The 12,606-nt window shown below is 37.9% G+C and overlaps 4 protein-coding genes and 1 long non-coding RNA gene across 13 annotated transcripts in view; 1 reads left to right on the top strand and 4 right to left on the bottom strand.

Moving 5' to 3' along the window:
* The window catches only part of LOC124221896 (immunoglobulin superfamily DCC subclass member 4), a 311,934-nt gene that overhangs the window by 157,532 nt on the left and 141,796 nt on the right, over positions 1–12,606 (top strand). The window lies entirely within an intron of this gene.
* LOC138191124 (uncharacterized) lies at positions 200–2,131 on the bottom strand. The gene is made up of 3 exons (XM_069137087.1): positions 1,904–2,131; positions 1,603–1,751; positions 200–1,511 (listed from the first exon to the last, which is right to left on the bottom strand). The coding sequence occupies exons 1-3, from the start codon at positions 1,928–1,930 to the stop codon at positions 200–202; spliced, it is 1,488 nt and encodes a 495-aa protein (XP_068993188.1). The 5' UTR covers positions 1,931–2,131.
* Positions 2,937–6,577, bottom strand: LOC124221899 (uncharacterized). Of its 4 annotated transcripts, none has more exons than XR_011177515.1 (4): positions 4,932–6,577; positions 4,257–4,390; positions 4,010–4,164; positions 2,937–3,420 (listed from the first exon to the last, which is right to left on the bottom strand). It is a non-coding gene; the product is annotated as an uncharacterized lncRNA (long non-coding RNA). The 4 variants fall into 4 exon arrangements; XR_011177516.1 differs by having other exon boundaries at positions 5,757–6,576; XR_011177517.1 differs by having other exon boundaries at positions 5,810–6,575.
* Positions 7,180–9,382, bottom strand: LOC124222329 (uncharacterized). Its single transcript, XM_046633150.2, has 5 exons — positions 8,849–9,382; positions 8,495–8,770; positions 8,248–8,381; positions 7,975–8,140; positions 7,180–7,636 (listed from the first exon to the last, which is right to left on the bottom strand). The coding sequence occupies exons 1-5, from the start codon at positions 9,098–9,100 to the stop codon at positions 7,235–7,237; spliced, it is 1,230 nt and encodes a 409-aa protein (XP_046489106.2). The 5' UTR covers positions 9,101–9,382; the 3' UTR covers positions 7,180–7,234.
* Positions 9,850–12,242, bottom strand: LOC124221900 (uncharacterized). Of its 2 annotated transcripts, none has more exons than XM_069137302.1 (4): positions 11,014–12,242; positions 10,692–10,936; positions 10,427–10,592; positions 9,850–10,043 (listed from the first exon to the last, which is right to left on the bottom strand). In XM_069137302.1, exons 2-4 carry the CDS (start codon positions 10,769–10,771, stop codon positions 9,945–9,947), a joined length of 345 nt encoding a protein of 114 aa, XP_068993403.1. In that variant the 5' UTR covers positions 10,772–10,936; positions 11,014–12,242; the 3' UTR covers positions 9,850–9,944. The 2 variants fall into 2 exon arrangements, with proteins under 2 accessions (XP_068993403.1, XP_046488286.1); XM_046632330.2 differs by having other exon boundaries at positions 10,692–10,831.

Here is a 12,606-nt window from a genome sequence, read left to right as displayed (position 1 = left end):
CCAGCGTGTTAATTTACATTAAAGGCATACGGATAAATATCCAAATCAGCAAAATATTATCAAATAAGTGATATTTCCATTGTAACAGTGAAGTGAAAAGTTGGAAATAATAACGAGTTGAAACTCCAGTAGTATGTAGCAATATAATATTAATAAATACACAATGAAAACCACTACCTTTTACGAAGTTTTTATTATTCTACTTGATAGTTTTTGTTTTATTAGAAAAAATTGGTGGCTGTAAATTTACTAAGCCGCAGATAACATGAATAATATTATCGATGCAAAAGAACAAATGTTCTGGAATTTTATACAAAATTTGATATGTTTTAAGTCGTTGCATAATTCTTTCTACATGAATTCGAACTCTTGCGATGTTGTAAGTCAGATCTGTTTCTTCTTTCGAAAATTCTGATTTTTTTTCCAAAAATGGTGGCATAATAAGTAATACTCGTTTACCACTTGCATCAATGATAGATCTGATTTCAGGAAAACCTTTATCTGCTAAAACCACATCACCACCTTCCAATGAATCTACCAAATTCGATTCAATAGTTAATTGGGAATCACCTTTTCTACCGCCAGCAACTTTCGATTTGAAACAGATGAACCCAGATGGTATGATTCCAATCAGTACTTTTGCTGTAAAACCTTTCTTATAATGAAAGTAACAGTAAATACGGTCGTCAACACTTGACGGAACATCTATCTTGAATTCAGTGCAGTCTATGATAACCCGAGTATTAGAGTACTGAGGTTTAAAACATTCCGGCATAGTTTTCTGTACGGCAGCTCTACTTGGCCAAAACACTAAATTTGCAGTTGACGAATTCAAATATTGTAAAGTTGAAAAGAATATCTTGGAGATAGTTGACCGATGTAAACCAAAGAAAATTGCTATGGCTGAAAATGTCAGTCCAGTTTTTATTTTCACTAAAAAAATTAAAAGCCTCTGTTCTCTTGTTATTGTAGATCTTTCCGATGGGTTTTCAGTTTTAGATAATAAAAAATTAAAGTTCTGGAAGTTCACTCCAGCAATATCTAATAAATCTTCATCGGTCTTAATAGATGGAAAACCACAGAAACTACGCTGTTTCCTATTTTGTTCAACTACAGCCTCGTTAAAACCAACCGACTTATCTACTCTATCTGTTAACGATGTGCCGCATTGTACCTCTTCATCTTTCATTTTTTTCCTATTCACAATTGTTTTGAGAGTGGCAATTTCCGGTATTTCAGTTTGAACTTCAGCATCGCAGTAGTTAGTCATGTAAATATATCTGTTACAAGTGAAAGCTTTTGTTTGTTCGATACCAGCAGAACTTACAAAATCTACTTGACACTCTTGATCACTTTTTAAAATTACTTCGGCACTGCTTATATCCATAGGTTCACGTCCACTATTATTGACAACATTGTTGGGGTCGTTATTAACTTGATTTCCAGTATCACAATTCACTCCGATGTTACGCTTGTGAAGAGTCTTTCTTCGGTTCATGAGTCGATTGTACCTATAATTAATAGATACATAGGTTACTATATAAATATCGATGTATATATTATTCAATTTTATAATTATTTTTTTACTTCTCATACATTTACCTGCTCAAAACAGCTCTTTCATTTACTTGCTTTGCATGATAAACTGGAGGGAATAGAGTTGGCGCGTAGCTTGGACTCGCAGGATCATCTGATTTTTTCTTGCCAATGAAATGAGCATTACATATTACATGATGAGTTTTTGGACTCCACTTTGAACCATCAGGACAGTAAAAAACAATAATACTTATGTATTTATACAGTGTTTCATGCAGATAGCATAACAGTTCACCTATTGATATAGTTGGCTTGTTTTTAAAAATATAGAAAACTAAGGCATCGAAAGTAAAGTTATGTTACTTACTTTTTTCTTTTCACAGCAGCAATCCATTTTTGCCCTTGAACTATTTTATGTGATGCAGTTGGAAACTTGTAAAATATACAATCACTAGTTTTACCGTTATTTTTGCAGTTAACAACACAACAAGTGTAATTCCACATACCGTCTATTGTTTCTCATACAAAATGCTATCACAACACACGCTGGCTCAACTCACTACTCGCCACCCCGCGCGCTGCGATCGTTTCGCAGCTCCCCTCCAAGCGGCGGCTCACAGCGATATCATAAGTCCGGATTATACTGCTGAGCAGGCCAGCAAAAGGGGAAATTAAATGCCTACATCCTGTACTGATTGGCCACACAGGAGCTTGACGGATATTGGTGGTATGGGTAGAAGCATAACCATCATTGTTGATATTCGGTACACGATGTTTATTGCAGATCAGGTTAAATTAATTATCGTTCGTCAGTTACTGGAAAGTATGTATGTCAACTTTGTATCAAAAATCGCCAGTTTTATCCATGAGGTAATCGTTCATAGACCGAGGAAAAAACACTTCAACTAGTTTGCGATCCGTTTGGCGAGTCAAATCATTCTCTTACCAGGGACACGTCGTTAAATGTGATAAACTTTTTTTGCTACCTTGTACAGAATCATCCTAACATAAATATGCAGTATAAAGTTTATATAGTAATACTTTCTAGCCAGCTGAAACTATTCGTCCGAACTTAATGCCTTTCTTACATCGATTGAATAAAGTGCAGTCATATGAGAGATGGGATTACTATACCTATGTTTAATAAAAAGCTCGCTTTTGTGTTTCTCCCATAAGCTGTGATTGATGCTCGTTTTCTGCGCATTGCATGACGGCTTTACCGTACGGGACTGATCAGCGGATTATAGAAGATACTCGGGAAAGGTAGGAGGTTGCAACGCTGCAAGTAGTCAGGTGTACGTTATTATGCAAGTTATGTGGCCATGCTTACAGTATGATAAATAAAACTTTCATTTCACATTTTCTTTATTAAAAAAAAGATCTGAAGTAACAATACGCTCCGTAAAATCTTTACTCCTCGCGCTTTATAGAAAGACCGGTTGACATGTGTTCAGAGGACTTCACAACGATCCATAAAGATAGCTATACATCCAACAGCCCCATGTCGTTGTATAGCGGTAGAAGTCTAGTCATTACCTTTCGATAAGATTTCTCCTGGTAGGCGGGGTTGTCATATTTTTCATCTGACGACGCTAAATCGTCCAAGCTTTTCACTTTGCTTTTGTCAACGAGAACAAGTGGCAATAACGTGAAAGCTATTACCACCTCGTATAAAGCACGCTTCCTCAACATTTCCAGCAAAGTATCGAAGTTTGGCGCTTCCGTGCTGCATTCAAGTTTAGCCATTGTATGTGTTAGCGTAACGTGGTACTTGAGCAAAATAAATTCACGATGATGCATTCGAACTTCGTCGGACGGGCTGGTGCCAAAAAAGAAGAGAATGTCTTCTGCTGGTGAGTCATGATGCGATATTTGAAAATCCACCTACAATTTTGATGAATGCAAATTGTGTTTTTACCACATAAGAAACTCGTATCATTCTGTAAACGGCAATCAGATCCAGGTTATTGAAGATAAAGCAATGGAATGCCAAGAAGTAAACGTGGTCAGGCTATGTGTATGAATTCCACTTGTCATAATAGAAAATACGTGTGATAAATACGTCGACTTGGTACGCATATGCATTCAAGCACACAAAAGCAACTGCGTAGGAATTTGTTCGAGATCTTATAGACTTCATTTTATCCACACACAAACGTAAAGGACAATAAGTTGTAAGTCTAGTAATAGAACTCGAATATAACACTCTTGATGAACCATTGTTGCCGAAGTAGATTAATTGATTATAACAATTTCCAAGGTCCCTACAATTCCATTCAAAATTTTTTCCACTCACACGTGTTATTCTTGTCAATTAGGTTTCATAATTAAAGAATTTCCAAAAAGTTAACCATCACGATAATACCATACATACAAAATAATTCTCAACTCCATAAATTCCCACTATTGGTGATTTGGAATGATGCGTTCAACGTTTTGTAAACTTACAAGACGATCATTCATATATACTCACAAGCATAAGATCTACGGGTTTTCCTTGTTCGTCGTAGCGAAACATCATATTGCTCACACGGAAATCCCCATGGTTAAGGACGTTGAAATCATCCTGCTTATACTTATCCTCTTTCAAACGTGAGTTCGGACAACTTCACAAGTTTTTCCAAAATCCTGTGTTAAAAATACAACTCATAGTCAAGATGTATAAGTAAAATTGTTCTGTACTGAACAAGATTGACAGTAAAATCTGTTTGAATTATTACCGAGGATTAAGTTCATGCCACTTGGCTGTTTTATCCGCAAGGGCTTTCACAACCATGTTATAAAATTTCATTATAAAAGAAGGCGGTTCCTTATGTAGCATTCCTTTTTTATACTCCATTAATATCTTCAGATCCTACAATAATAAATATAAGAATACGAGTTTTGTTAGCATTACAAAATGCAACCGACTGACTCATTGTCGAAAATTCTACGAAACTTGTTTAGACTTTCCAAAATAATTCACGTAAATCTCAGTGCGTATAATTTTAACAGTCGTTTATTGTTTAGTAAAAAAATTGTATCGAAGCACTAAAGAAATTTGTGAAGCACTTTAACCTCGCACTTTGCTAGGGTTCACTACGCTACACTACTGGTAAGTCTAAACCTGCAATCCGATAAAAATGTCCGATCATCAGTGTAAGTCAGTGCTATTGCAACTTGGTAATAAGTATCTCGAACAGTTAGTACCAACGAAAATTCGGCAGCCCGTTATTTACTCTCCCGTCTTGCTGTGGACTAGTTTACGAATTTTTTCACTGCATAGAAACGACTAACAATAAGTCTACATTTAATAAAGTGCAGGAAAGATAATTACATTGTGCAAATAAAACAATGAGTACATTTTCGCATTATAACTTTCGTGCATCGGTGCGAATCGTGTGAAAATTCCTTACAGATATTTCAAAGACGTATTATTGAGCTAGATCTGCATGACATGAACATCATCACTACTCCTCGTTATAAGAGAATCGCAGTTATGTATACGAGTTCGGTGTCTAAGCACGTATGATTCAACGTAATCGCTTGTTCGCTTATAACGAGGAGTCCGCGCCAGAGTTGGTAGAGCTCAGGTACACGAATGGAATGTGGGAAGCTGTAAAACTCGCTCAACCGAAACGCAGGGGAAATTCTCTTATAACAAGGACTTTTGTAACGAGATGGTATTGTGCTCAAAATTATTTATGAGATCAAACATGGTGGCGTCGGTGTAAATTACAAAAATAAATGCGAAGGATACACTCTTAACCGACCGAGCTTTGGATGATTATTTGACATCCTGTACTCTTTGGTAGAGCGGACCACTTCAAAACCAATTGCAACTGTATTCGGATTATGACAATTTTCAACAACATACGTATAACAAAACAAACCGTTACGACTTGCTCCAAGTTCATGCACACACTCAGAAATGCACGAGTGCATCCCGTAAACTTGACTCATGTTTTTAGTAATTAGGTGAAGCTAAAATTATGCTCTAATTATTTCTCTTGTCATTGCATTTGTCGTGAGAAAGCGAGCCATACGTAACCGCAGGCGAGTGCTGTAAATAAAAAGCAAGTCTACCAACTGCGGTGATGCTCTAACTGTGCGCTAGTTATTTAGCTTCGATTCTACGACAATTTCCACCGCTTGAAAATTGTGAAGCACCATTTTGCGCCAAGTAGATTGACATGAGTATCATGCGTACCCGCTGTATACAGATTACAGAACTTACTAACCGTAGTGCTTTTCTTGGTCGCCTTTCAAACTAATGTCAAAAAAGTTCACTCACACATACGCACACACGTGGTCGGCCCTATGTGGCGTGACGATCGGTAACTACGCGATGGCAAGAATCCAGCTATAGTCTCATAAAGGTCGAGCGCGTGGTCCTTAACAGCCTGCTTGAAACTTGCCTTGAATGACAGCACTGGCCTGGACGTCGTTCGTGCTCTTCACTGAACTGTAATGGAACTTCAACGCTCACTGTATGGCTCGATATACGGCTGGCTGTCCGGATAAAAAAATAACAGTGAGGTGAAGTCTTGTCTCTCTCGCATCGGTACAGTCTTTCGAAAAGCTAATATACCGGAGATCAGTGCGACTTTCGCATCAGTTTTCTTTTGTAAATCAATGGCATTACATTTTTTCTCGGTTTGTCCCGTGCATGTGCAATAGCTAGCTAGTAGAAAGAGACAGCACTTCACCCTGACCTTCGGCTTCGGCTTCGGCCACCTTCGGCCAAAAAAAGCACTTTCGGTCGCATCTCCGGCTTCGGACAAAAATCATCCGAAGGTTTGGCCGGAGTCGAAGTTTCATATCAGCCACCGAAGACGGACGAACTTGTGGAAACGCGCGCGAGTTACGTGCCGTGCTGGGTACTGTTATCTTATTTCATTTGAATAAAGAGATAAATATATAAATCATACCGAGTACTTATTTTTGTTGCTACCATCATGCATGATACCAAATAATTCCTACACAATTAATATAGAATTTCTTACTAATGTTAAACCTTTGGCTTTGGCCGAAATCTGACCTTCGGTCGGACACCATCTCCGATCTATCTCTCTCCGGTATCCCCACCAACGCAGTGAGCGTTCTAGCATTATTATCTCATGCATGCAAACTTATCTTACGATGCAGCCCTGCAAACTGAGGCCTGGCTTCCGACTTGTCGAGGGGCGTCTCTCGTTTAATTGGGATCAAGCTACTTTCTGAATGTAAACTGTGTGGTACGCTGGACCTTGGCGGGAGAAGTCGAGGAAATAACGGCGTTGCTGCAATGTATCCAAGCCAATGATAGATAAGTGCTTGCTGCATTTATTGAAAAATATTATTATAACTAATTGATAATAACTGATTAGATATTTTATGCCACGTTTCTATTTTTATATGCGGAGTCACATATTCATGCAAACATGTGTTGCAGCTTTACTGATTGTTCGCAACTCAGGCAGCTTCGCATATCGTCACTAATTGTAAGTTATGCATCGTCGGGTGCTTATCATTTCTACATTTATGTTGATATTCGGATCTTCGAGCTGGTTTATCGGTGACGATTCAATGACCTCAATGTTTTATTTCACACGTGTCACGTGGACTCATTTGTGTTGACATGATTCAGGAGTTTCAATTTCTTTAAATGCAAAAAGGGATATATTACATGTCGATATTCTGTTTTAATTGTAAAATGTACAGTGGATTTGAAACGTCTTTACACATCCAATAATCCTAAGCTATCGTACAGTGGCAGAACCCTGATCATGATGTCCTTGTACGACTTTCTATGGTAACCTGAATGACTGCTTTTATCCACTGAACCCGCGATCTTTGAAATGTCGAGGTCCGTTCCTTTTTCAATTGAAACAATCGGCAGTGATATCATGTTGGCAATCACTTCCAAAAAAGCTCGCTTCTTCAACGCCTCTTGGAGATTTTCAAAGCTCGGTACTTTCGTACTGCAATTCATATTCCTCATGGCAACGGCCAACGAGGCGTGATACTCGTGTAGAAGCAATTCTCGGTGTAAAACTCGGACATCGTCACTCGGACTTGTACCAATAAAATATAAAATATCGTTTGCTGGTGAGCCACGGTGACATATTTGGAAATCCACCTATAATTTACAAATGAAAATAAAGTCTTATCCTCATAATGTGATTACAGCTCATAAAAAAAATCCAAATACTCTTTACCTTGTATAATATAGCGAAACAAAATGTGAATGTAAATGTTTGTCTTTAAAGTTGATGAGAACTCGCTTATGTGGAAAATTAACCGACCGTGTTCTTTGTATACTCTCACTCGCTAAGTTATAATGACGGTCGTAAATGCAGGGGATATTATTAAAAAATATCTGATAACTAATAAATGCCTATAATAAGCAGCGGCGTAAATGGCATGTCGAACTCAAATTAAAACCGTTATTGTAAAGCACACACGAAGTCCACTTACGAATATACAATTAACAGGTACACGCCGTTCGTCGTAGACGAACATCATATTGTTTATCCAAAAATCTCCGTGGTTGAGAACAGTAAATTCGTCTTCTCGAAAGTGTGCAGCTTCGCATCCCTTGGCGAATACGACGTCTGATAGTTTCATAATTTTCTCCGAAATCCTGAAATGAGAAAAAAATTATTTACCATTTAGCATTGGCAAAAACCAATTAATTTTCCGGCGATTAAGCCGTAGGTATCATTTGATGGAATTCATTCGAATTATTACCTTGGACTCAATTCGTGCCAATAAGGTGTTACATTAGCAAGGGATTTTACACATGCTTCAAGGTAAGTAATCAGTAAAGGAGTCTGGTTCTCGCGAAATATCCCCTTGTTGTATGTCGCAAGCGCGTGGGGATCCTTGAGTGAATACAATATGTGAGTGAAATGATTAATTACAATATGATATAATATAAATAAACAGAGATTGTGAACTTGCACGATGCGACTGATTAGGACAGACACGCGTTCACCTTTTCTACGAGTGCAACTGAAGCTGCGTGAAATCTGGCCAGATTTCGAATCGCTACTAAGCAGTGGTCTAGATCGAGAGCTTTTTCGCGATCAGCCATCGTGAATCCTTTAGGTGCCAGATCTTCAACTATCATATGAGTTGGCTTCTCGTACTGATAGTACAGACATTCTGCACCCAATTGCGGCAACGATGCTTTTGATAAGACTTCGTTCATTTTCGGCAATGTGACCGACATCATCGATAGCTCGGTATGGAAAACTTCCAATTCCTCTATCTAATTGGTACGGTAAATGGCCGTAAGAAAAAGCACGCTCATATAAAATTGAGTGAATAATTATTAGTAGACTTTTACCAATTCCGCTAAAGAGGTGCCTTCGAATGTAGTTTTCACTATAATTGATTTTTCCCCTCCAACTTTTCGTCCACCTTGGATCCGCAAAAATTTAAATGTCACACGATACATAGCACTCAAATAATTGTCTCCTTTCGCGGTCGCGGGTTTTACGGTGATATCAGAAACCTCGATCGATTCGTCATTTTCAGTCTTTCGTAGAACCTTCTGCACATAAGATGCGTTGAGCCAGATCGGGCTTTCTGTCGCCATGGTTAAGCCCACAAATATCCAATTGTAGAATACACGGTAAATAAAACTGCACACTAGAATAACGTGCAGCAGATTCCGAAAAAATGTGCAGAATTGATCTTGCTTGACGAGTAAAACTTTACTGTGCGTAGGCTCTAAAATTTCGTATACAATTCACTTCTGATCACTGTGTGAATTTCTTGGTTGGAAAAACAATGGTAATTAGATAGGAAGAAACAAGAAGAGAAGCGAACTTAATTTAGCAAAAAGCTAACTTCCACTCGTCGCGAAAGTAAGAATACCGTGTTGAGTATACGGAGTTGTACGTTATTTATATCGTATCTATAGCAAATGTCTCGCATTTATAAATAGCGATAAAAAATGCGTGAATTTATGTACCACGGATACACTCGTATTACACCGTCGTACGTTTCAATTTCCGTAAGCTTGCCTGCTAGTATATGAACACCGAATACTCATAGGGTAGATGTGTCGAGCAATGCAATCATCTTCTTGTCTTATTGGTAATCTCAAGAGCGGTTGGGTGATTACCGTCAAAGTCAAACGAAATTTATTACCTTTCATCTCAGTTTACTCTATGAAAATGAATCTGTGTAAATTCAATCATATATCAACATACCGGCTTTGCAGCTACTTAACCACGTTACATGTACCATTACAGAACGCCTGTGTTCAAGGCATTACGCTCGAGTTGCTTTACCTGCACTGCAGAATCAGCATGTTAAGAGATCGGTAAATTCAAGCGTGTGTCATTGCCTCAGCCATTCAGTCTTTATTGTTTTCTACATTTTTTATGTTCATAGTATTTATACATTACAAAGAAATTAACAATTGTATAAAGTTTTTACGCGTCCAGTAAGCCCATACTGTCGTACAACGGCAAAAGTCTGGTCATGATCTTGAGGTACGACTTTCCACGGTAGCTTGGGTTATTATATTCCTCCTGGAAAATCAACCTGGGATTCAGAACTATATTTTAATTCTTGTAATCTAACATTACTTGTTTCATAGTACGGAGTGACGCTGTCTTGATTCTTATGAGAACACAATAAAATAACATGGCCGCGCACTGTCGTTGCAAGCCGCTTAGACAGTTTAAACATATGTGAATAGTACTTTACAGTTTAACCTGACACGCGTATGTCCTTAAGTACACACAGAGGTATGCATAGAAATTTGCCCAAAGTTGGATACGATAAATTTACATGTGATCCCTCAATTACTTAAGTCCAATCGCAAAACCTACCGCTCGCACTCTTATCTGATACCGTACCATTATTTGAGTAAAAATAATTATAGTACCTCTAATGCGTTAAAGCCACTTACGAATATTTGGTCGACAGGCTCTTGCCGTTCATTGTACTTGAACATCATATTGTTTACCCAGAAATCTCCGTGGTTAAGAACGTGAAAATCATCCTTGCCAATGGAGTTAGCCTCGCATGCCTTGTCATAGACGACTTCGGATAGCTTATTAATTTTCTCTACAATTCTGTTTTAGGGAAAAACAAAGCACCGACAAAAATTAAAATTCAAAATTTACATATGTATCCGAGTGATGCGGAGTTCAATTCCGTCGTGTACCTCCTACCTTGGACTCATTGTCAGTTCCGGACAGTCAGCTATCGCACGTGCGAGATTCTTCACACCTATTCCATAGAACGTCCTCATCACAGGGTGTCGACCCTTGTGAAAAAGCCCTATTTCGTACTTTGCCAGTGCCTTCGGATCCTGAAGTTTGACGCACGCAAAAATATTTAATCAGACAAGGTAAACGTATATTGGAACCGATTGAAACGATCAGTACGGTTTACTTGGTACATTTAATTGGAATTTCTGGAAATGGAAATTTTTCGAAACGATGGTAGTACTATTTGAATACGTTTTCTTCAATTGAGCGATATTTCTCATACCGAATAAACAGTGATTCAGGTCTAAACCTGCTTGACGATTGACCATTCTGAAACCCTTGGGTGCCAAATCCTCAATGATTACACTGCTCGGATTCTCATGCTAAAAATGCAGACATCGAGCACCCAATAACGTTGAAGAAAACGGTGAGAGTACTTTATTCATCTTTTGTAACGTTACAGACATCACTGTCTGCTCAGTATCAAATATTCGTGTCTCCGCAATCTATTCAACAGAATAAACAACTTGACCGATAGGAAGAAAGTGTAAAAATTGTAATCTGAGATATGACTTTCACTATGAGTGATGTTTTCTCCTGAATTCTGAGACCATTTTCTATTCGGGAATATTCCACCGCGATACGATACATATCGCTTGCACAATTGTCACCTGGCGCCGTTGCCGCTTTGATATTTATTCCAGATACCTCGATGGATTCGTCACTTTCAGCCTTTTGCAATACCTTTTGTACGTAACCTTCGTCAAGCCAATCAACGTTTTGCAATACCATGGTTTTTATGCCAAAGTACACCGCGGTATGATTACCGATTGTTATTGACGTTTACAATGACGATTATTACGATTACAATCGTTGATATGTCGATGATGACGTTTGATGCAGGTATACTTCTTATCGTTTAAAGTCACGGTAGAGGGTGCAGAAAATAAAATTGTTGCAATGCGATCAATTGCACTTCAACGAGTATATTCCGTAGCGATTTTTTCCAGTTCAAAATTATCACTTGCGTGTAATTTAGAAGCGTATGATAATTGAAAATTCCAAAGTGATTGTATTCTATCAACCTCGAACGCGCACTCTGCCAAGACCTTTTATAAATACTACGCAGCTCACGCTTTTCAACTATGGTTATAGACCAGCAGTAAGCTGGCACATTACCCCCACAACTAGCACTCTAGGCAACGTATCATTGGACTATTTTATTCATGCAGTCACTCTTGAATCCAACCAGTGCCACGTGTAGAGGATGTTTTGTGTAGGAAGTTATTGTTTTCATATCGTACAAAAATTCCCAGCGTACGCAATAGTCGTCAAAACTTATCTCAAGACGGTAATTACATTCTCTAACGATTACTGACGATTTTTCTTAGTCTTTTTTACATAACGAGTTACGTAATAAATGGTATAGTATTCAAGCGAGCCGAAATGTGGATTTATAATTGAAAACCCTGACAACGTAACTTTCGTACGTGGCAACATCAATAATTCTAATGAGATGTTGACGCTATATTGTTTACGAAATATCGATCACTTTCAGCACTATTGAAAATATTCAATTAGCTTAGATTGATACAGAATATCATTCCAAAAAAGCTTGTCGAGCTTTTATAAAATTTAGAGTGACATAATCACGCAATCATTGTTGAAAAACATGCGTAAAATTTATTTATTTTTTTTTGTTCCAAAAAAACTAAACACTGAAATGCCTTAAAATTACTAGCGTATATATGAATTTGTAACTCACACTGAACTACAATATGTCGTTTGAATTAATTCGATTACGAGCAATTGATTAGTATTTTACTGATATAAAAATTTGGTCCTCAGAAATATCTAATAGCAGGTAGATTTTTGT

This window comes from Neodiprion pinetum, chromosome 6 (assembly GCF_021155775.2).
Source record: "Neodiprion pinetum isolate iyNeoPine1 chromosome 6, iyNeoPine1.2, whole genome shotgun sequence".
NCBI lineage: Eukaryota > Metazoa > Arthropoda > Insecta > Hymenoptera > Diprionidae > Neodiprion > Neodiprion pinetum.
Note: the sequence above shows the minus strand (reverse complement) of the source record. Positions and strands in the feature narration are given on the sequence as shown.